This window comes from Colius striatus, chromosome 2 (assembly GCF_028858725.1).
Source record: "Colius striatus isolate bColStr4 chromosome 2, bColStr4.1.hap1, whole genome shotgun sequence".
Lineage (NCBI taxonomy): Eukaryota > Metazoa > Chordata > Aves > Coliiformes > Coliidae > Colius > Colius striatus.
The window spans coordinates 48,984,831-49,008,457 of NC_084760.1; the positions used below are offsets into that span (position 1 = coordinate 48,984,831).

Sequence of the window (23,627 nt, forward strand, 5' to 3'; positions counted from 1 at the left end):
CAGGCTATTCCTCCGCGGTGACCGGCTGCCGGGGCTGTTTGAAGGTGAAGCACGGGAGCACAGGCAGCGAGCGGTGCAGCTGCTCTCCATCCTGGCCAGGCGGGCCTGACAAAGAAAAGAGGCGGGGAAAAGCGACACGGCTGCGTCCAGGTTTGCCGTTTCAACGCTAGCAAGAACTGAGAGCCAGGGCTAGAGCAGTCCTTGGAAAGTTACCACACTCTGTGAGAGACCCGAGCGCTTGCCGGCGCGGCCAGTCCCGCGAACCGGCCGCAAAGCCGCAGCAGCCCCGGGGTGGCGGGTGCCGCTCCGGGGCCGCACGGAAATCGATCAGTCCCTCTCCCCGCCCGGTCCCCGCGGCCCCTCCTGCCCGCCCAGCCCCGGCGGCTCCCGCGGCCCGGCGCTCCCGCCCCGTCGGGGCGGCCCCTGCGCGGCACCGCCCGCCCCTCCGCCCGTGGGCGGGCCGTGCCGTGCAGTGCGGTTAGGTTGAGGCTCCCTGCGTGTGTCTATAACTTTGTGTTGCTGCCGGTGGTTGTTAGGAGGAGGGATGTGGAAGTCGGCTGTGAGCAGGGTGACAGGCTGCTCGGGCGGGCTGCGGCGGCGGCAGGCTGGCTCGGCGCGGGCGGATCGCTCGCCTCTCGCCGGCTGCTCGCAGAGGGAGCGGGCGGTTTGCCGCGTCCCCCTCCTTCGCCTTTAAAGGGAAGGCTCCTCGGAGCTGAAGCGCAGGAGCAGCAGGAACCATGCAGCAGCACCGCTTCTTCCTCCCGTGAATTCGGATCTCGATTTCTGCCGGTGTGGAGGTGGCTGTTGATTCTCCCCACCCCCCCACCTCTCCTGCCTCCCGATGTGGCTCTCTGCCTCTTCTGCCTGCGCTTTTTAAATGACTTGAGTGAAGAGGGGGGGGGGGGGAAACTGTCAAGATGGCAGCAGCAGGAGCAAGGAGGTTATGAATGTGGTGTTGATGCTGGAACAAAACCTATTCTCTTTGGCAGCCCTAGGGAGGGCTTAAAGCTTCTGGACCTGTTGGAAGACTGGCGATTTGATTTGTTCCCGTTGTGTTTGCTTTTTACCTGCGAGAAGAAGGATTTTTTAAATTTCATTTTATTTTATTTTTTTAAGCCGACCAGCCCCCGTGGTGGCCTTCTTCCCTTCCCTGCTCCGTCGGCGGTGAGATTTTAGGGGGTTGCTTGCGTGTGGCTTGGGGGGCACCGCAAAGTGACAGGCTTACGCTAGTATGCAGTTGGATGCATGCTAAGACTTCGTCTCCCTTTAGGGCGTTTTGAAGAAGGAAAAAGTCTTCGGCGTAATCTGAAGGACCACTCTCCCTGCCCTCCTGCCGAGGGAGGGGGCAAAGGACCACCCCCCCACACCCAAAAGGGAAGATATCTGCGGAAGCGAAGAGGAGCGAGCTCGGGGGCGGCGGGAGGGTGAGGGAGTCCTCTCCCGGCTGGATACGGCGCGGTTCCCGCTGGAGCTACTTCTGCATCCGCATGGAGTGAAACATAAACAAACGCACACACGCACCGCGGGAGCGGCCACCGCTCCGCCGGCGCGGAGGGCAGCGCCGGCCGCGGGCTGCCCCGGCCCCGCCCGGCCCCGCGCTGCCCGCCCTCCGCTGCCGCCCCGGCTCCTCATCTGATTTTTTTTTTTTTTGCCTTCCCCCCTCTTCCCCCCCCTCCCCTCCCCTCCCCCTCCCCACCCCGCTCCGGTGTGCGCATCGCCCGCGGGAAGCGGAGCTCGGGGTGCAGCACCCCGCTCGCCAGCCCTTAGCGGAGAGCGGCATGCCCGCCCGGCGGCCTCCCGCCTGCTAGGCTCCCGTTGGCACCGAGGAGGCGGCGGAGGAGGAGCGGGGTCGGCGGCCGCCCGCCCCGTCGCAGCGCCCCGCTGCCGCCGCCGCAGCCGCCCGCGGGGGAGGCCAAGATGGCAGAGGCGTCGCCCCCCGCCCCGCTCTCGCCCCTGGACGTGGAGCTGGACCCCGAGTTCGAGCCGCAAAGCCGCCCCCGCTCCTGCACCTGGCCCCTGCAGAGGCCCGAGCTGCAGGCCAGCCCAGCCAAGCCTGCCGGCGAGCCGTCCGCCGACGCCGCCTCCATGATCCCCGAGGAGGACGACGACGAGGAGGAGGGGGGCGGCTCGGCCATGGCCGTCGGCAGCGCGGCCCCCGCCGGAGGAGAAGCGGCGGCGGCGGCGGCGGCCACCGCCGTCCCGGAGGAGGCGGCGCGGCTGCTGGCTCCGCTGCCCGGAGGCGGCCCGGAGGGACCGAGCCTCTCGCCGGGAGGAGCGGCGGCGGGCGGCGGGGGTCTGAGTGGGGGCCCGGCGGCGGCGCCGAGGAAGTGCTCGTCGCGGCGCAACGCGTGGGGCAACCTCTCCTACGCCGACCTCATCACCCGCGCCATCGAGAGCTCCCCGGAGAAGCGCCTTACCCTCTCCCAGATCTACGACTGGATGGTCCGCTGCGTGCCCTATTTCAAGGACAAGGGCGACAGCAACAGCTCGGCCGGCTGGAAGGTGAGGCGGGGTCCCGGGGCCGCGGCGGACACGATCCTACGGGCAGGCAGGAGCGGGTACCGGCGGCTTTCCCCGACGGCAGGCGCCCGGGCGCTGCTGGTGGCCGTGACGGTGGTCGCACTGTCGCCTCGGCTCTTTTTATTTATTTTTTTTTAAGAGAGGGGTTAAGAAAAGTTTTGTGTTCTTTCCTGTTGCTGCATGCCAGCGGTGAAGGCTCGTAACTCTGGAATCAGGGAAGACTCTGGTACGGACCTGACTTCTCTGGTGCGTGTGAACAGGGAAAGAAAAAGAGAGGGGGGAAAAAAAAAAAAGAAAAATATTTTTAAGGGTGAGGTATTGTTTTGTTAAGTTATAGGTACCTTTGGTGTAACTTCTTACTGGTAATAAGCAGAGGTGCTTTTGTGCAGGGTCAGTCTGATTCGCAAAGCACAAATACAGAACAACTCTGGTATGTGTGTCAAGAAATACCCTAGTGTTCTTCCACACATTCCTCAAAGGCAACAGAGGGAAATTCGGGTCTTGACATTTCTTCGTAAAGTTAATCAAAGCATGGAGTTACTGGCTGCTCAGCCCTGGCAACGCTTGGTTCGCATTTCCTGTGGTGCCAGGAGCACCGTCTGCTGATAAATCCCCTCCACCTGAGCATTTTCTGTCCAGCATTGCGACAGTTAGCAGTGGAGATTACTACCTTTCTAATAAGTGAGGGGTGGGGGGGGAACCAAAGCCACCAAGAACCTGGTTTTGTGGCTTGTTTACTTACCGCGTGCAAAAGCAAGTTGCAGGCAGGCAGGGTTTTGCTCTCAGAGCCTTCAGAAGGCCTACCAGCAGCCGGTGCTGCACGTAAAGCACATTTGAAGTGATTTATGGAACTGTTGGGTTTTTTTCCTTCTCGTTTTCCACGTCCAGCTATTAGCGTCTGTCGGACACGGAAATGTCACATACTTGCAGCTGTACAGAAATGCAGGTGCTGCTTGATGCCGGTGCTGTTTGCAGAGGGAAATCCCGATGTGGTTCAGTTGCTGCCGAGGGCCGATGCTGGCAGCAGCCGAGACCGAGTTTTTGAATGGATGACTGAAGACAAATTTGCTGGGAAGTTTTATTGCATTGCAGAGAAATTAATTTTCCTTCCTGCATTTCGTTAGCTTTGGATCACAGGATAACTTAGTGCAGAGAGGTAAGGAATACTGTACGGATGAAACCTTTCTGACAGTTTTGGTATTAGCATCCCTGTCTCGTATTTTGGTGCCTGAGTAGGGCTTGCTGCTAGGAACTGAAGTATGTCTGTGTGATTTTTTTTTACCTTCTGAATAGAACGCTGTAGAGGAAGCATTTCACTGACAGACTTGTCTCAAGCTGAGGAAAATACAACGCAAAGTTTATCAGTGACAGAGCTAATTCAAGGCAAGACTTTTAAAAACATGGACCCTTTTTTACAGCTTTTGCGCTTCTATTGGGTGTTGGATTTTGATGTGACTTTCCAAGTGTGGCGGGGAGTGTGATAACACTGATGACAGCCTCTTAAGTTGTTTGATTTCATGCAGAAGCAGTGGCTTTGTATATCATCTGCTATGAGAAAGGCAGTGTTTTTATCTGGTACTTTGAATTTTCAGTAAATTCTCAATACCTGATGGAAATGAAGACTTACAGAACGATCAGACTGATACTGTTTCGTCTGAATTTGGTGGCAAAACTCCCATTCACTTCAGCAGCAGCAGGATGTGGGCCGTAACGTGAAGTGCTTACATTGATTAGTATGCTTAATACAGTCACAATTTTTCTGACAATTTATGCTGTTAATTTGATATCGATTCCTTTACTGAGCAGCATTAACTGGTAGTTGGAGCTAATTAAAATGTTAAAAACTTGCATCCCTTGGGATTGCTCTGATATAATTTAGTTCAGAAGTTTCTCACAAGCCTCTAAGATGACCTTTCTCAGGAGATGGCAAGCACAGCGGTAGCAGAAAATTCTGCCTCTTTTATGACTGTGAGCTGCCTCTGCAAGTTAGGGTGAGGCGTTGGATTGCATTAACGGCAGGTGCAGTGGCGCGTGGGTGGTAGGGGCATACTGAAAGGGGCAAAGGAGAGGTCAGGAGCTAATAATTTGCCAGGCATCCGAAACTGCAAAATTTCATCCCTTAGCAGGGCTAAAGTTTCATTTCATATCTGTGTATACATTCAGGAGAGGACTGTTTCAGAAGAGGACTAATAATTTTCTTGTCCGGAGCTTAAATTTAGTTTGTGCAGAGGCAACACTCTTAAATAGAGACTCCATCTTAGTCTCCCAATACTAAAGCACACTATATGTTATTATTATCTTTGTTTCCCTCACGAATATTTTATACAGCTCTTCAGGAACTAATGTCAGCTTTTCACATAAGACTTTTTTTGGATAGCTAGTTACACTCTGATTTTAAGTGAACAGAAGATAGTTCTGTATCAGAAGGCTTTTATCTTAATTTAGAGTATTTTTACAGAGCTATATTCGTCTTTAAAGGCAGCAAGCCCATTTAACAATATTCTGCTCTGGCACCGAGGGGGAAAATTGTCATTTTAAACACAGGGAAAAAGAGAACTTGGGTTTATTATCTTATGTATTATTATATATGAAATACTAATACCATTTCCAGAGAGATGTGCTGAATACCATAATCCATAAACATGGCTGGGATTATATTCCTCAAAACAATTATTTTAAGAGCTATAAATTAAAGTTACAACTATCACCTTTTTTTTTTTTTTTTGCCTAGGGCATTAAAGCAGAAGTGAATATTTCAGATGTGGTTAGGAAGGCATCTATTACGTTTCCCCTAATTCAGATAAGGTTTGCCCAATACACACACCATTTCCCCCCTTCAATCTTTTTTGCTTCCCCTTCCCCCTGGCTCCGGTGGGGCGTTAGCTAACCTAATACTGCCTGACAGCTAACTAGGGCAGTAGTGTACAGTGCATCTCGGTGGAGCCGGCATGCTGCGGGCACTGTCGTGTGCCATGGGCAGCCTGGTTCTTGATACAATCCCTTACACTTCCAAATCACTGGGAAGGGCTTAGGGGCATGCTTCAATATCCGCTTGCTGTCTGGAATACTTATGGAGGGTTGGTGTTTACCGTCACCGGAGGGAGAAAAGGGTCTAAGGGTTAGCTGATTTCACCCCTGTGAAACACACTGTGCCAGGCAGCTCTTGCGGGTACTGCCACACACCTTCTCGATGACCATATCTACTTGTCTTTTCAAATTCAGATATCTGTTACCCTGTCGATGTCCAGCAGTCATAAAAGTAGTGTGCTGATTTAAAACCCAAGTTTTTTTCCCCTCAGATGTATAAGTTTATGCTGTAATTTAATTCTCTTGAAATAGAAACCTGAAACACCTTTGCATCTGTGTATTTAGCAGAGGTACCCGGTTTCACTGTAGCTTAAGTACTTCCATATCTCTTCCTATAATGTTATTTTGTAATTTCTTGCAGCGCTGTCTTGTGAAACAGTCTTTTTCTACATGAAGAGTACACTAGGGGGACTATTTTCCTCTTTGCTGAGCAGTATGGCAAGACTATGAATCTGACCCTTTATACACAGATACCAGAGATTCCCAAATTTAAATGCAGCTGATATGCTTCGATTTGTTTTTTATATCAGAACCTTATTTGTTTTACACCTGTTGCATCCTCATGAATGATAAGTACCAGCTGCTGGGATATTTACTTTGAAGAGGAGATTTTTGCAAACTTTGTATGTGGACGTTTCATAATTCCTTACCGTGTTTTATTGACCAATATGTACTGAAGGGCTGCAGTCCCTTCGGCGTAGCAAATGTGCAAGTCTCCTCCCTAATTGTTGAGACTTTGAAAGGACTTGAGAAATTCGCCAGCGATGTAGACAGATGTTTAAATCTGTTTGCCAGGTGCCGATACGCGAGATGTGTCGGACTGTTTTTATCATCTTCTCGCAAAGGATGTGGGAAGGAAGCAACACCGCTCTCTGTTCTTCTTACTTCTCCTTCCTCGGAGTAGCACACGGAGTCTTTATCGGGAGTGGCAGCGTGAAACCTGAGTTTGCATCAGTTTCATTTTTTCTCTGCTGTCTTTTTAAAAATTCTTTTTTAAAAGCTGTGTTTCCCAGTTAACTGCTAGCACAAATACTTTTCCTAGCCTTCTATTATAGACTTACTTTTTTTGTTTTCCCTCTCTAATTTTGAGCTGCCCCTGCACAGAGGGGTTTGGGTTACAAACTATAGCCTGATTATTTTAAGTTTTGATCTACTGAAGCAAGCATGGATTTAAGCATGTGAGTGGATCCTTGGGACTTCACTGGGATTACTTGTGTGCTTAAACTTGCTCCTTAAGCGCCTTACCTGATGAAAGCCTTACTGTGTTGTGCTTTAACAAAATACTCAGTAATATTTGTAAGTGAATTTTGTGCTGAGCAATGTAGAGGTGTGCGGTTCCAGCCTCTAAGTCAAAACTCCTAGATAGATTCTTGCATCAAAGAGTATTAAAGTAACAAATGACTTCTTAAACTTTCCAGTAGAAACCATATGTAGGTATTAGCACACTTTATTATTTTATATCTGTAACATACATCAAAGATCTCACTTTTCCCCAGCTCATGCTGGCAGATGACAGCTATTAGAGGAGAGAGAGAAGACACCCAGTAGTTCTCCCAGAAGCATTGACATTGCTTGATCCACAGTGTGACAGTGAGGAGCACCACCACTGAAGGACTTGTTAAATTCAGATATAAACACATCACCTGGGTGAATGTCGTCAGCTGCAAAAAGAGTTGCAGGCTCTGATAAAGGTAACTTTTGATGTGAATGGGAAACCTCCAGTGAATGATGCTGGCTAGCATTGCTGTCAGTGGAGGCCTGCATGATAAATACTGGAATCAGCATTGTTCAGAGACAGAGAAGGTTACCTAAAACAATTGCATGATGTTGATGCTGCCTGTAATAGGTTATTAGCATACTTATTTGAGCATATTTAAAATAGGAAGCTTGAGAGAGCCTGTGTGTTTGAAAGTACATGGTTAACGCTAATAAAAATTAGATCACCTTAGTGGCTTTTACTTACACAGTGTTGTATTGTCTTGAACAAACACTGCCTGAGACTATCAGGTTAGGGCAGAGAAGTGCCCTAGTGTTCCTGCCCTGGGACGTCCTGCTTCTGTTTGGTTTTGTCCTGGTAAAGCAAGCAGTGTCCTACACGTGAGGCCATTTTGTATTCGGGTCATTTTGGTGGTGCTACACCACTTTGCTGTAATCCTAGGAGATTAGGGGAGGCTGGGCACGTGCTGGTGCATTTAGAAAGGCGAGTGATTAGGGTTAGCCCAGTGGTTTTGTGAAAGCTCTTTGTGCTGACATGGACAAAGTAGAAACCCGAAGTCACTGGCATCCCTTTCAGGAGTCAGGCGGCGCTGGGTTGTTTTCAGACAGCTTGTGTGGGATGTATGGGGGGAACATGCATGAAAACAACCCAGAAAATTATGGTAGATGTGCTGGTTTCAAAGGGAGGCCAAAGATAAGGGGAAAACTGAGGATAAGCAGCCAAAGCGTTTCTCTAGGTGGCAGCCTCCTAAAGGTGCCTTGAAAGGTTTTGGCAGCCAGATGTTTTTCGTGGAAGTATGGAAAATCTTTTGTGAGGGTTTTTTCTTATTTGCAATGCAATTACAGCGGGTCTTAGCATAGTGGCATCTTGCCAAGGGAGAAACTGAAAGTGTTCCCTAATGCAAGTTGTTACTTAGACTAAAATCTTTCTATGTTATTTTTTCTCTCCCACTTTTTTTTATAATCTTTACTTCTATCTCTGTCACAGAAAACGTGCCCAAGGGCAGGGTTATAAAATGGCAGCGTTTGTTTCTTTTAAAGGCATGAGGCCCTCTGTGTTTCCAGGCAGACTTTCTGAAGGAGGGTGAGCTCTGAGCATCGTCCCACCACTCTTTTGTTCCCCCCAGCATGAAAAACTGCGATTCTCAGGTGGGTGTTGGAAAGGGGTCACGGCCCTGCCAGGTCCCAGGGCAGGAGGCACAGGTCCTGCAGCACACAGTGAGCGTCCCATTAAAGGCTTGCCTGATAACATACTGCTTGGGGAGCTGCAGGAGTTGTGTGGGTTTTTTTTTTTTTTTGATGTGGCTTTTCTTGGGGCTGTGCAGAGTGCGGTGGCTCAGGAGCAAAATATAGTGTTTAAGTAATGTGCAAAGTCATTCAGTTTTCGGTAGTGCTGATTCAGCACGCCACGAGTTAAGAGAAGACTGTGCTTAACCTTTTATTTGCTCCTTTTTTTGTGCTTCTGCAAACTTAAACTATTCTTTTCTGTTACAATTTCCTGAGCATTGCCACACACTAAGCTTGGAGAATGAGGTGCATTTAGCCAATTTATGGCCTGACATATGTTAATTAACATTAATTACCTGCTTGAATAGTTCATTTAGCACTTATTATTAAAAAGTGGCTTGTCTACAGAAGGGGATTTTCCTTCAGAGTGAGATGTTTTGTCCTAACTTGCTTCAGACAAAGTCAGGATGGAGTAGCCCATACTTCTCTGCACAGCTATACCAGTTTCCTGATATTCCAGTTGTGTGTGTGGGATACTGTTGCACCATTGACAAGCACCAATTCCTTACTCATGTGTTTTTGCCATTTATTTGGCATTGACCTAACTCTGTCAAGCAAACCAGCGTGCTTCCAAGCAGCAGCCAGAGAAAGAGCTGTGCTTCTCAGCTTGCCAAGAACTGCAGGGAGATCGAAGGCCTGTGGTGACGTTTCTCCAGCCCCTGTTTCGGGTGGGGGGTTGGAATAGCTCCAGTGTGCAAGGCTGGGGAAGGGGCATAGGAGTGGCATGCTGTGGTGCCCTGCAGGGAGAGCGTCTTCAGCTCTAGATGGCCAAGGATAATGGCCCTTGAGGTTCCTGCTGTCATTGAGCAGACCACAGGTGGAGTGGAGGATGGTGTCCAACAACAAGCATGTGTCCAACAATAGCTGGTTATGTTTTGCTGGTATTCATCAACTCTCGTATCTATGTTACCTTTATCACAATGCATTGGGCAAAGGTTGTTGCAGGTCATTGATCTTAAAACCTGTGAGTTAAAGGGAGTAACAAGCAGAGAGCACTCCTTTAATTTTCAAATACCAATATTAAAAAAGAAATAATAGTTCCATTCCTCAATTCCCCACCCGCCCGTTCCTTATTCCTGTTTTGGGAGGCTCCAGAGACATTATGTCCTACATCACCTTCTCCATCTTTCCCTTTGTTACAGCAGCCTTGGGTGGAGTTGCGCGGTGCACAGGGTGCCTCTGTGAGAAATGAAGGCCTGGCTTGTAACTGTGAGAGTATATTGCGTTTTGGATGGGAATGCAGCATGGAGGTGTTTGAGCTACAGGACTGATGAATTTCAGGGCACTGTGAGAAGTTGGGAACATGTGGAAGGTGGTGTTAATGCTCTGCCTTGTCCTGTGATGAAATAGCAAGGAAGCTGCCTTTCACTGGGGCTAGAGGGGAATTGCTCTGTCGCCACTGCTTTTTGCCAGAGTGGTTCCTCGCAATGCTGTGCATAGCTGTGAGGTCCAGGAGGAGCCAATCTTGCCCTGAGAAGCCAGAGTCCTTTCTCTGGGCCACCTCCCTTGAAAGTTTGCTTGAGCACTGACATAACGCTGCTTTGCAGGGAGTTTGAGGCAGGTCAGGAGTTAACAGCATTGGTGATTTGCTAATAACTCCACGTATATGTGTGTGTTCCACCCGGACTTTGCTTACTGGGGCAGGTTTCCTTTTCTGTACTCTGTACCTATTAAAAATAAAGGCTATTTAAATACTTCTACTGATATAAAACACCTTTGTAAGATTTCACTGACCAAGAAATGCCTTTCTGGGGATTTGTGCTGGTAAAGAAACGCCTTGTGAAAATCAGCTCTTATAACAGACTTGTGCTAATGAATTGAATGGATTGCTTGCTCGATCACAACATGCTATGTACTTAAGAGCTGAATTATGAGATGCTGCGTTCTGACTTGAACATGTTTATTTGTCAAGGCATTCTTTTGCTTTTCACCCTGCTGGTGAAGTTGCCACTCACTCGTGTAGAGTGATGCGTGAGGGAGGTGCGTGCTGGGACAGAGGGCAGAGGCTACTTGTGGATCATTGCCGGAGGGCTGGAGGAAGCTCCACTTTCAAGTGAGGAGGATGGCACCTGACACTGACAGTTTGTCATCAGGGCCTTTGCATCTTGTGCTCCCAGGTTTCCTGGAGAACGCTGCCCACCGGTTTTGGGGGAAAGGAGGCTGCTGGCAGTAGTGCGGGGCTCTGCCTGTGCAGCTGATGGCTGTTGTGCACCTGAGTGCTGCCAGCCATCAGGTGTGTTTCCACGGAGTGAATCACTGGACCATGCCACATCTGCATCCCTTTACTTGCTGTCTGGGCTGAGGTGAAGGGTGAGTCCGTGCTGATGTCTGCATGCCGAAAACCCTGTAGAGAGCTCTGGAATGAAGGCAGGAGACAGGAGTGCTGCCAAAGGTGCAGTTTTTCTCCTTTGACGCCTAGCTCTGAGGCTGCCTTCATGCTTTGTGTTGTGCTATGAGTCTGCCTGGAGGCTCCTCATAACCCAGCCCTCAGCCTTGCGGTCCCTTCAGGCCACCCTGCCTCCCCATCCCTGGCTTTCTGAGACCTTTGACTCTCCCTGGGGAGCAGTGGAGGCCACGGGCACACCCGGGATTGTGGGTGGGATACAGTCCTAGAAGAAAGGTTTTGGTAGATTTGCTGGCTTTTGAGTCACGTGAGAAGAAAACGGCAGGTCCAGGCTGCCTGCCAGCACTTGAACAGGGAGGTAACATCTGCTTATCCGGACCTCAGAGGAGTGGGAGGCAGTAGATAAGTCGGAAGGCTGATGAGGACAGACAAGCGGTCTGCTGGGGGAGGACAGATAGAGGAGCACCCAGACACATCGGCACATGTCTGCCTGGGTTCAGTCCACCTCCCAGCTGCTGCAACTGCTCAGTTCGTAGTGGGAATGAGAACTGGTTTGTATGGATGCGGCCTAGTTTATGACGGTGCAACTTTCATGGGTGGGTGAAGTAAAGAGACTAGTCTAATACTTGCCCTTGCAAAGGCCACGTTAAAGCAGCCGTGGGGCTCTCCTACAGTGCCAGTGCCACAGCAGCACGCCTTCGAATTGTTGTAAGACTCAAGCCAGCAGTGTTTAAAGTCCTGATTGTGGCTGAGCTTGGGCTCCCTGTGAAGACTGAGCTTGACTAGGAAGTGTTAGTAACGGTGTTGCACTTAAGGGAACAAAGCTTTGTTTAAAAAAGATATTAATTACCTAATAATATTGTAATGCAGACTACTGTCCGAGACAGCCAGCACTTCTGAAATTGTGGCTGATTTTACTTTATAACTTCATGTTTTCTCATGCTGCACCATGTTCGTTCCTACACTTTTTCCAGAATGGGGTGCAGAAAAGTAAATATATTATTCTAAAGAAATCATTTTAGGACACAGCTTCCAGGCCATATTCCTTATGTCTAGGATGTGAACAGAATTATCTTGATACATACTTCAGTTATGTGTCAATGCTCTTAAAACTCGCTGTATTTGGGGCTTTTTTTTTTTTCTCTGCACACTAGCTCTTCGAGCAGCTATTTCAGCTCTCTGAAGACACATTATGACCAAAGTTAGCCCCATGTTCTTGCATGAGATTTGTAGTGTAAACATGCCTTTAAATCCCAGACTTAATCCAGATCAAAAGTTTCTGACTTTGCGGGTATTTGTGAAGTCAGGCTGTGAACCCCTATCTTGTGTAAATATATTTGCTAGTACTTCATGGAGGATTTGTCAGTTTCATATATAGAGTTCTAGATATGCTTAGTACATAAAATTTGGCGTCTGATAAGTGAGAACAGCACTCAACAAAGAATGTCTTTGTGCAAGACTCTCACGGGCTCCCACATTATCACCTTTTTTGCTGATTGTGTTTGTACTGAGAGCAGTGATGTGGTTTCCTGAAAGCCTATAAACTACTGTTTGTTCTGAAAAAACTGCTCTGGACCTTAACTGGTTTTCAGAGAATGTTTTTTTTCCAGGAATTCATAGGAGAAGGTGATGCCAGTTCAAGTTGTGTCCTGAGATGCTTGTAAGCTGAGATACACAGAGCTGCTGTCTTTGTTTTTGTGCAACATGATCTGTTGTGTTTAAAAGTTTCACCGTATGGGGGAACTCAAAACCATTTGTCTGAGATGTCAGGTTTCAGAGTGAATGGTGCTTCTTTTAAGTATTCATCAAGACCTACAATGGAAGGCTTGCTAGTCCTACCATGCCTTTATAGGAGAACAGCCTTGGCAAAAGGAATGATGCTGCCACTGAGGAGCTGTAAAGTCTCTGAAGCATTTTGTGAATCTTGTTCAAGTGGCTTCTGAATTTCTGTAGCCTGAACCATATATTGGAACAACTTTCATATGAGGAAAGGCTGCGGGAACTGGGGCTGTTTAGTCTGGAGGAGTTTGAGGGGAGATCTTATTAACATTTACAAATGTCTAAAGGGTGGATGTCAGGAGGTTGGGACATCCCTTTTTTCTATAGTAGCTAGCAACAGGACAAGGGGTGATGGGATGAAGCTGGAACACAAAATGTTCCACTTAAACATAAGAAAAAAACTATTTCACTGTTCAGGTGAGGGAGCCCTGGCACAGGCTGTCCAGAGGGGTTGTGGAGTCTCCTTCCTTGGAGGTCTTCAAGACCCACTTGGACATGTTCCTGTGCAACCTGATCTAGGTGACCCTGCTTCTGCAGGGGGGATTGGACTAGATGATCTCTAAAGGTCCCTTCCAACCCCTACCATTCTATGATTCTATGATTCTATAATATATGTGGCCTAGATAATTTGGCTACATCTAAAATCTGTGGTTTGCAAATGGAAGTCGTGTCAGAGCTCCACATGGAGCAGGCCAGAGATTTCCAGCCTAGTTTGTGAAGCAGCCAAAAGCTTCAAACCTGGTATTATTATTTTGCATCATGATGTTGACCGTGTGATTCTCACTTTCCTTAGCATGTTGAGATTTATTTCTTGTCCCGTTGCTCTTACAGCCTGACTCATGCATGGTGAAAATACTTCTGATGAAAATACGACGGTTTGCACATTTAGGGTAGAAGAGAAACCTTTCATGAGCAGCTGTTTTTTATAAACTTCTGGTGAAGGGGGCTGTGTGCTTAAGAAGGTATTTGAAAATTGGTACTAAGGCCATTTTACATACAAAAAAACCAGAGGGAAAATGTGTAGGCCATAAGGTAGTGGCATACGGGACTGGGAGCAGGAAGGATTCTGTGAACTAGCAGTAGGAAGTAAATCAACCTGATGAATGTTCATAGACATCTGATGTCTACTGGGCCTGGTGGGGTAGCTTGGAGCAGGTGGGAGAAGCATACTGTTTACCTAATTAGAAACATAAATAAAATCTTTCCAACATTTTTCTAAATTAAAATGCATTTGAAGCATATGTCAGACTTCTCACATCCAGGAAAGATCTCTAAAACCCTGCCGTTACCCAGGGAGGCTGTTTCTACCTCACCTTCTTCAGGTCTCTGCCAGGTAACAAGTGCTCCTGGTTGGAGGACGGACTGGGACATGCATTAGCATCTGGAGATATTTTGAGTTCTCACCAAGTGCACCTGTACTACCCTTTAATCCGTGGGAAAAGTTTTATCATTTGAGGCAGTAGACCAGGGAATTGGAAAAAGCAAAGAAAATTATCATGATTGAAATTCTTGAAGATAGGATTTCACCGTGGTGTCTTTACTGAGAAGTATGTGATGGATGGGGAGCAGGGCCTGGGCTGCTGTACACTTGGAGCAACTCTGTATCTCCAGTGTATTTTAGACACCGAAGAGACAAAGATGACGCTAATTGCAAGAGAAACTACTTAACTGCTTTGTATTATGTGTGAAATGAAGGGGGAATAAGGCTGATTGAATGACCTATTTTGACTTTCTCAGTATAATATGTATAATGTGTTAGTCTTTTTTCTGGACAGTGAATTACATTTTTATCACATCTTGCTAGAAATGAATATGTTGCTGGGCAAAATATTCTATCATTGCAGTTTTAACCACAGAGTTACCTCTTGCAGCTTAATTCGGTGGCAGGAGTTTTCTCTTTGGGCTGGAAAGGTCTTTTGCTATGTGATGCAGCGACAGTGGGGTTTTTTACATACAAAACAGGGACCTGTCAGAAAGAATATAAAATAGAGCGCTGAAGGAATCTAATTTAGAAGGAGAAAGGGCATAAATCTCCACCTCTTTCTGGCGACAGAGGGCCAAAGTACAGCAGAAAAGTTTCTCTGCTCGTAAAATACTGGTCTCGATACCAGAGAAGTTGTTCTGTTAAAGGCACAGCTGTATGTAACCTCCTTACAAGTTTTTTTACTTTCTTTTCAGTAGGTAACTGGATGTTGCATAAGGGGGTTTGATGAAGTGCCTCCATTAGGGCCTGCTCTGCTTATTGTGCCATAACAGAAACTGTTTTCTGTTTTGGACCAGTGTCAGGCAGAATAATACTGAATAAGTCCCAGATGAATGTGGGTGGTGAAAGGAGAAAAATAACTTCAAATAAAGAGGAGTATTATCAACTGGGCAGCCAGTGTTGATCCTATGGTGCTGAAAAATGGAAGCAGGAAAAACACTTTTTTTCCTTTCTTTTTGAAGATGGAAAAATCTCAGCAAAAAAAATCTGTTCAGACCAGAGTTTGATACCCTACTTAAACTCACAGCAAACTGACATCGGTGCAGCAGCACTGCAGAGTGTTGAGAGGGAGAACAGAAATACAACAAGCCTCCAAAACTTGAGAGGATCCTCAGATTCTTTGTCCATTTAGGACAACATGACCCGTAGTGTCATTTGCAGCTGCTGGGTCCAAGTGTATAAATAGTGAAAAGAACACTGATTTGGCCAATGTAGGACGTTCATTTTGGGTTTTTCCAACAGCTGCATTGGGACTTAACCCTGGCAAAAGCTGCTCACTTGTCATTTTTTTTAAATTCAAGCTCGTACTAAGCATGTGGCGTGACAATATCCTCTAATTGAAAAGTAGTAAATTGAGAAATCGTATGGGTTTGGTGTCCCGTCAGACTGAAGGAAACACTTTGATTGAATAGTATGATAGTAGTTGTTTGAGAACTTAAGTATGGATTTCCTTTGACTGTAGTTTAATCATGACATCTTACTAAATTTATCCAGTCCTGAGTGCCTGGTTTCTGGTTTGACATTTTCCCTGGATCTTGTTGGGTTGATTTTTTTGTTTGTTGGTTTGGTTTGTTTTAAAAAGCTTTGCATGAGCTTAGAGATGATGACTTCCTTATTTTCTGCAGAAAACTGTGTCAGGCATCAAACCATTTATTCTTCCAGGTGGGTGTGGGTGGTCAAGGTGGGGAGGGGGCAGCGGCTTTCTCCCTAGAAGTACCATGATACAGCACGTAGGTCTGAACAATGCCAGTGATGGGCCTTTCCCATTTTCAAGGAGCAGACAAGAAGTAGGAAAGTTAGATTTTGCATGGCTTGACCATTAACTGCAGATTGTTGGAGTATCTCAGTGGATAGTTCTCACTGTTCAGTGAAGTGCCAAGCAGAAGTACTAAATAAGAGTGCACTTCATTTATACAAAAATGTACAGTGAAAAAATATTTCAATATAAAAGCCAAGTGCTTGAGAAGTACAAAATGTCAGAAGTAAAGTTGCCTCTAACAGTTGAAGTTACTCCTCATGCTGGCTATGACACCACTGTTAGTAATGAGCTCACACACTCTATCCACCCCCAGTCTCCTTGTTGGGCTGGATGCTTCATGGAGTATTCAGGGTTTCAGCTTATTCCTTGTGTTTTCTGTGTGGGCCCTGTGCCATACTGGTTGCACTGAGCTCCGAGTAAAGAAATACACCTTTCCTGGTGTGCTTGTCTGTGTAGTTTGCCTCCACAGGCTTCCCTGTCGATCACTATCCGAGCTCCGCATCCTTTTCTTTCCTTCTCAAGCTCCTCACCACCTGGGTCTCCTGCCCCAGCCTCCTTCCCAGCAATTCCCAGTCCTGCTTAATTCATCTCTCCTTCCTTTTCCTGTGATCTCCCATCCCTCTGTTCACCTCCCCTGGTTTTCTCTGCTTGCCTGGTTGGTTTTTTTTTTTTGCTTGAGTCCTCATTCTACATTTCTCTCCTGCCTTGGGATTCCCCTTTTCCCACATTTTGCCAATCCCAGACCACTTCTCCTGTTGCTACTCCTAGTTTCAGTCCAGGTTTTGCAAAGCTATTAGTGATGGGGAACATGATTTTATAGTAGGAAGTGTTGGACAATACAAGGTGTAGGTGGGGCTCAAAGCACCACCTATAATTTACAACATTGTTTATTTTTTTTAAACTAATCCACCCTTAGTTAAGCAGTCCCGGTGCTGTCACTGTGCAAATCCTTAGTCATTTGGGTAGTCTGATTCCTTCTGCTGATACTGTGTACAGAGCGGTTTCTCATTTGTGTAAGGGATAGAGGAAGACAGCCTTAGAGAAACTTTGGTCTGTTTTTGTGTGGCCTGAACTAGACAGCAGTGTCTGAGATTATACAGTTCCCGGTAGTACTTGAACTATCTCTAAAACATCATTAAACATCATCATGTTTAATGTTACATGCAGTAATTGCTTTCATTTCCATGGTGAGGGGCTGTGCCTTTTTTCTTCCCCATTGGTGAGAATAGAGGAGACATACATGTTATCAGTGGGGAATGTGAAAGTATACAATCTGTAGTCACACCATATGTTGCATTCTCCAGTAAGTGCCCTCTGACTAGGTGTGTTTAGACTATAGAAAATATAAAGAGCCTTTTCCTGACATACCTCCACAGTTTTCTTGTGTCTTCTGTCCTTGCTTCTAACTTCATGCCTGGTCTTTAATGATTCCATTAGATGCCTTCTCATGTAGATGGGAAGCTCATCGCAAGTTTGGTGGGTTTTTGGGTTTTTTTTTTGTTAGGATTACACTGGAAGACTCATCCTGAATTGTTGCTTGAAACTGCAAGGTGATGCCTTGGAGTGTGGGAGAGTGGACACCTTTTGCTGCTCCCACTGAGCGTAACTTAGCATCTGTTGTAGTCAGTAGGCAGCTTCCAGTGGGCTTGGTGCTAGATCAAATCATGGAATGGTGTGAATAACCTTATGTTGACCTTTTAAAGAGCTTATGCCTAGAGCATGCAGTTTATGAGTCTCTTGTTCCTTTGTGATAAAGTTCAAAGCTTTAATCGGGTAACAGGGTGGCCTCTCCTCTCTCTATCGCAATAAAGTGTGTTGCAACCAGTAACTCAAAGGCAAATCTAGCATGCGCTGTTTCCTCTACCGTGAGAGAAATCTGTGGTTTATTTTCCACCACTGCTCCCCAAGCCATTTCAGCAGCTCGGTTGGCTGAGGGGGGTTCACTGGTGGTACCACACTTCAGTTTCCCAGGCTGTTGATAACAGCTGTTTAGTCACAGCTCTGTGGGTCACGATGTATGGGGATTTTCTGATGGTTGTGGTCACCTTGGTGGGGAATTAGACTGGATGTAATGTCTCCAAGAATTGGAGACGTCTGTGCCATTCAGCTGGTGCACGTTGCCGAATCAATTGCTAGTATTGGCAGGATTTTGCTTTAGGGGAATCCTACAGCTACATCACAGTCTTGTTATTAGTAGATTATTGTTAATTGGTTTTAATACAGAGCCGGATATTTTCAGGGAGGAGGGGCATTAAGTAGTTGGTTTCTGTCAAGTATTTTCTGTGCTTGCAGCACTTGCTGGGCATACCCTGTCTCTCGCTTTCATTTTCATGAAATTCTTATCAACTTCTGTGTAGAAAGACATATTTGGTCTAGAATTGTCATCCTCAGGTGAGGAATTGCTGCGTGGTGTCCCGACCTTCTCCAAAGCCGGTGGTGATAACTGAAACTCTCCACACAGACGTTTTGCCACTTTTTTGTAATGTGAACCATGACAAGCGAGAACTTGGCACCTTGGTAACTTGGGCTACTGGGATGTACGCCACCAGTGAACTTCTGCAATCCCAGTTCTTTAGCACAAGCTTTGGGCCGCACGGTTTCACTCTGCGAGATGGAGATCAGGCTTAGGGCTGCCTCCCTCTTTTGCTTCTCCGTTTTGTGCCAGTGCAGCATGCTTTTGCAGCCACCCTGCTCAGCCCAAGCCCTGCTTAGGTTAGCACTTCCTCGTGCAGTTGCTGGAGTCACTGGGAGCCCTCTGTGGAAATGCAGCCCCCCTCATTCAGCTGGTCTCTGTTGTTTCCTGTGGTTGTAGTTCACTGTCAAAGTGTTGCATTTAGTTCAAGGGCTGGTAAGATTTTCCTTAAAATGCCTTCGTGGTGTTAAGCCAGTTAGGAGTTACAAATGTAAATATGTTTACATAAAAACGAGGAATGCATGAAGGCTGGCCTTGCTTAAGCAGCCAAAAGCAGCGTGATTATATGCTAAAAGGGACCATGAAAAGGAGCACAGAAATAAATCCCAACCAGAAGGCAGTCCCTGCCTTCTCAGGTGCTGCTTGTCTGCTACGGCTGCTGGGGCAACGCAGGGGAGAGGGTTCAGGAGTCTGTGGGTATCCTTGTGGAGTTTTATATGGACATTTGCAATACTGAAGAGAAATGTCGGTTCTACCTAACTGGGTCCTTGTTTAGGTTTCCCTGGTCAGTAGCAACATAGATGGCAGTTGAGGACCTCAGACACTAGTGTTTCATAACTGTAAGTTAGACATTTTTCACAAGCTGTCCTATTTCAGGTTGTGAGCGTGGGCACACACACTCCCCTCGCACACCCCCCACACACCCCCCCAAGCGCACTGTTTACTTCCTCTGTAAGTTCTGGGACATTCAGTACTAAAGGAGCATGATAGGCTTGCATAAACACCCCAGCCAGATTTATCTCACAAGCCTATCTTTCCTTTCCCTTCTTGGAAAGTGATTAATCTGCAGCACACATTTTGTTCTTTGATTGCAGGGCATTATTCTGTAATCATTTACAGTTTTGCAGAGCCGTAGCACTGGCATGGTGGAGTGTTTCTGTCGTGTAGCCGGTGCAGTTGGCTGAAACATTAGCTACATAACACAGACAGAGCATTACTATGCAGCTCTGTGTCATGTTTAAACCGTTTTTCTTTTCATATTGTGTGTTTTCTGCACATTCAAAAATGAAATAATCAGATGTACATACCTGAAGTGCGGGTAAGTGCCTCTGCAGTAATACGTGCTGGGGGCTGGTTTGTAGTATCAGAACTGCAGCATACTTGCTGCTGGGCTGAGGTTTCCCTATGTGTTTGTGGAGGGTGGAGGAGTTTGAATAACTTTTGTTTTCCGTGCTGCACATCACATACTGAAGCCGGTTAGAAATTGGCAACCTATGTTACCAAGTTCTTCTGTGTGGACAGAATAACTTGTACATGGCAATTAGTGCCTGAAGAAAATAGAAGAGTGATGGGATCAGAAAACCTGTCCTGTCTCTACTGCATCAAGACTTTTCCATGTGCTCTTGTTTTTTATCTGTTTTTTTCACATTTTCCAATGTGCAAGGAAAGGGGATAGAAGAAGGAACAACTTTGAGCTTACATGCCATGGGTTAAGATAAGGCTATCAAGCAGAGTTTTGTTTGATGCAGGTGTTCAAGCTGTGAACCACTTCTTTCAGTAAAAAGAAGTGTGAAAAGTAGGTAGAAAAAATTCAAAGAAAACCACATGAACTTTGGGTTCTGACATGATGATAAGTTTATTTTTTGCAATATATGCACATCTTACTCTCCTACAAAGAATTTTTAATGGACCTGAGGTTGATGTTTCTGGACTCTGGCTGATTATTGTTATATTCCAAAGTCTCAGAGATCTGGCCTGCACACCATGTCGGACAAGACACTTTTCCATCAGCTTGTAACAAACCAAAGCCTCAAAGTTAAAAGACAGAAGCCACAATACTGAGGAACTGCGTTAAAAGACCAGGGAAAACGGGTGGCATTGCAGGTACAGAGTGTCTGTTAAATGAGATGTTCAGAGGATTCCATGCCAGAAGTCAGGTCAAAAAAGTCTTCCAACAGCCTTCCCTGTCAGTCTGATCCTGAGGGCAAGGCAGGGCAAAGGAGGGGGATTTCCTCCGAATACAAATCCAGCAGTTATTTTAGATGAGTGCCTGTCAAAAGAATACCCTGCTCTGCCTCAGGATCCCAAGGATGCCTGACCAGGACAAGCACCAGCCTTACATCTCCAGCAGTGGATTTCGGAGCAGGGAGAACAAGCAGCACAGACAAATAATTACATGGTATTTTTCTTTTAGCCCTGCTCCGATTTACTGATACATGGGGGTATCTGATCACAAATTTCACTTCTCCATCCTAGAAGTGCAATTTTCTTTGCAGTCCTCATGCAGATTCCTTAGTTTGAATGAATTAAGTGGAACTTAAAAAGCAAGAAAGAAGACTAAGGCTCTTGCGAAACAACAGCTGTCTAGGAAACCTTCCAAATTGTGTAAAGAAACAAGAAGTGTGTATTTATGGAGGTATCCAACTGCTTGGTTGTTCTCAACCCCAGGTAACTGTCCTGTGGTTGTTGGAGGGGCATACGTTGCTTGGAATTGTGAATTTTCACCACTTCAGTGGGGTGAAGCCCTTGGTTGGATCATGTTTGAGGAAGAGACCAGGTAAATAACATTTTCCTGTGGTTGTGAATTATGAGTAATGGCAAGAATATTGACAATAGGCAGCTTTTCTTAGCATCTGAAAAAGACCAAAATTGCACAAACCAGTACCAGCCACTTCCCATACTCTGCAGTCCCCCAAAATCAAGTGATGCTGCTGCTACTGCCAAAACACAGCCCTGTTGCGCTAGCGCTTGTGCCCATAGCGAGGACCTGCTGGTGTGGGCTGTGGCTTAGTTTCAGGAACTGAGGCTCCTCTTGCTGTGCTTGGACGTGTGCCCACAGGGTCATGGAGTCTGGATTTGGCATCACCCACCCCAGATCCCTTATTGCCGCAAAATGGTTTGTAGCAGTCATATTTGTTTTTCTTGAACAGTGAGAGATGAGCCCCATTATTTTCTGTTGTTTATATCACTATTCATACAACTGCCTACAGAAAGATTTCTAGGACATACTGCCTTCAGTACAAAGGAGCATCACACTAAAAACTTGAGGTCCCATCCCATCAGGCAGAAAGGAGCCTTTGCCTCACTGTGGGTTAATTATTTGTTAATAGCTGTCCGAGTAGGCAGGATGGTCACAGACAAGGCAAGAGGAGGCTCAACTTTGCCCAGAGTAACGTCTCTGAAAGTTGGGAAGGGTTTTCCTTAGCCCCTTCAGAAGTGTCAGAGATAATGTTGTACTGAAGTTATGAACTGTGAAAAAGCATTGGGAGCAAAAAAAAAAAGAAGCTTTAGGCTTGAGCGTATTCATTTATGGAACAATACATGCTCTGAGAGCAAGATCCTCTTGAGTGGAACGGGTACCTCTAAGGGAGGTTTTGGATAAAGACCAGGTGCTAGGTACATCTGTCTTAACATTCCAACCACTTGCTGGTGGAGTGCAGGAGAAAGTTGCTGCTTGGAGCTCATCTGAAAGCTCTTCATGGCCAGGGAGGTAGTGGTGTCTGTTCCTGTTTACAGCCCCCTCAGCTCTGTTATGGTAGTGTTAATACTTTTACCTCCAGGCTTGCCTGGTGCGAGGTTGGGTGGAAACAAGATGTGTTTGTTTGAGGAAGACCCTTTGCCAAGCCAGACAGATGAGTTTTGAAGATGATGCTGTGGGTGTTAATGCAGAGGAGCCACTGGCTCCTTGTGATGCTTCACATCAGTGGACAACTGTGAAAATGTCCCAGAAGAGTAGAAGATCCTGTTACATTGCACACTACCATTTTATCTTCTTACAGTGCAACAAAAAAAGTATGTATATTCTTCACCTACTTTTGGTTTTCGATAAGATCCACCACTGCGAAGTGTAGCTGTTGTGCAACTGCACCAATTTTCAACCATGATAGCTGCAGTTGGGTCAGATCTTTAGAGAGGTCTTGTCCTGGTCAGGCCCCAGTAGGATGTATAATAAGCCCAGCAGAATCTGGAACTGACACTGATGGTACGTGAGGGAACAGCAGATGACAGGCAGCTCCTCCCCACCACTCACCCTCTAGCTCATTGTTGACTTTCAATCCTTTCTTTTCCCTAAACTGTGAGGCATCAGAGAACAAATCCCATCGATAGGTCACCCACAAGGGAAACTGGATGTTAAACTCTGAACTTCTAACTAGGCTAAAATTTTATTTCTTTATTTCATGGTTGTGGACACTATCTTGAAAGCACCTTCTGTGGAACACAGAACAGAGCCTGCAGAGAGGAAATGAAATCAGAAATGGAGAAAAGTTATTTTAATCCTAAATAACTGCGGTAGGAAGGTAGATGTTTACATGTGCAGTAGTACTGTACCTACTGTGTGTATTTTAGGAGAACCTGAGAATAGCAGCTGCGCTGAAATACTTGACAGCAAAGTCAAATACAGTCTAAGTTTAAAAAAAAAAAAAAAGAAAGAAAAAAGTTGCTGGAGAGGGTGGATTTGCAGCATGAAGCCCGTTGCTGTTATCTCTGCTGCGCGGCACAGAACAGCCCGTGACTCCAGCGCTTGTTTGCGAACACGCAGTTCCCGTAATGGGATATGTCCCACTCCTATCAGTGTGGTATTATGCCCGGGTAGACGCTCCCCCGCCTCCCAGATTTCCCCGAGAACCATGGGAGGCTGACAGCTTAATTTCTCTGAAGGCTGCCTTTCCTGAAGCGTTGCTGGTTTTGCATGGACCTGTTGAGTTTTAAATCTATAGAGCTTGGAAGCAGCAAAGCCACAGGCACTAAAACCAGAGCTCTTGCTGACGCGACGAGGTCGAAAGGGTCAAAACCTAAATGAAACTTGTCCCTGAAATTTGGCTCTGAATCACAAATTCAGGAAGTTGTACGTGAAAATTGGTCTGAGCACTATGTCTTTTTCTTCAGAGTTCTTTGACTAAAAATAATGGCTTGCACTGTAGTTATAAATAATATGGACCTTTTTTTTTTTTCACTTCTTACCCCATGTAATTAAATTGTTACTCGTGCCATAACGAAGGGAAAGGGAAAAGATAATAAC

At 46.5% G+C, this 23,627-nt stretch overlaps 1 protein-coding gene across 5 annotated transcripts in view; it reads left to right on the forward strand.

The window, feature by feature from the left end:
- The first annotated feature begins 504 nt into the window (after window positions 1-504).
- Window positions 505-23,627, forward strand: part of FOXO3 (forkhead box O3) — a 93,471-nt gene continuing 70,348 nt past the window's right edge. Inside the window, exons 1-2 of one of the 5 annotated variants that reach the window (XM_061990410.1) lie at window positions 505-1,164; window positions 1,271-2,502. In XM_061990410.1, coding sequence (XP_061846394.1) covers window positions 1,918-2,502 — 585 coding nt within the window. In that variant the 5' untranslated portion in view covers window positions 505-1,164; window positions 1,271-1,917. Of the gene's footprint in view, window positions 2,503-7,127; window positions 7,299-7,855; window positions 8,473-11,514; window positions 11,551-23,627 lie in introns of those variants that run through there. The other 4 variants (XM_061990411.1, XM_061990409.1, XM_061990412.1 and 1 more) reach the window with 4 other exon arrangements.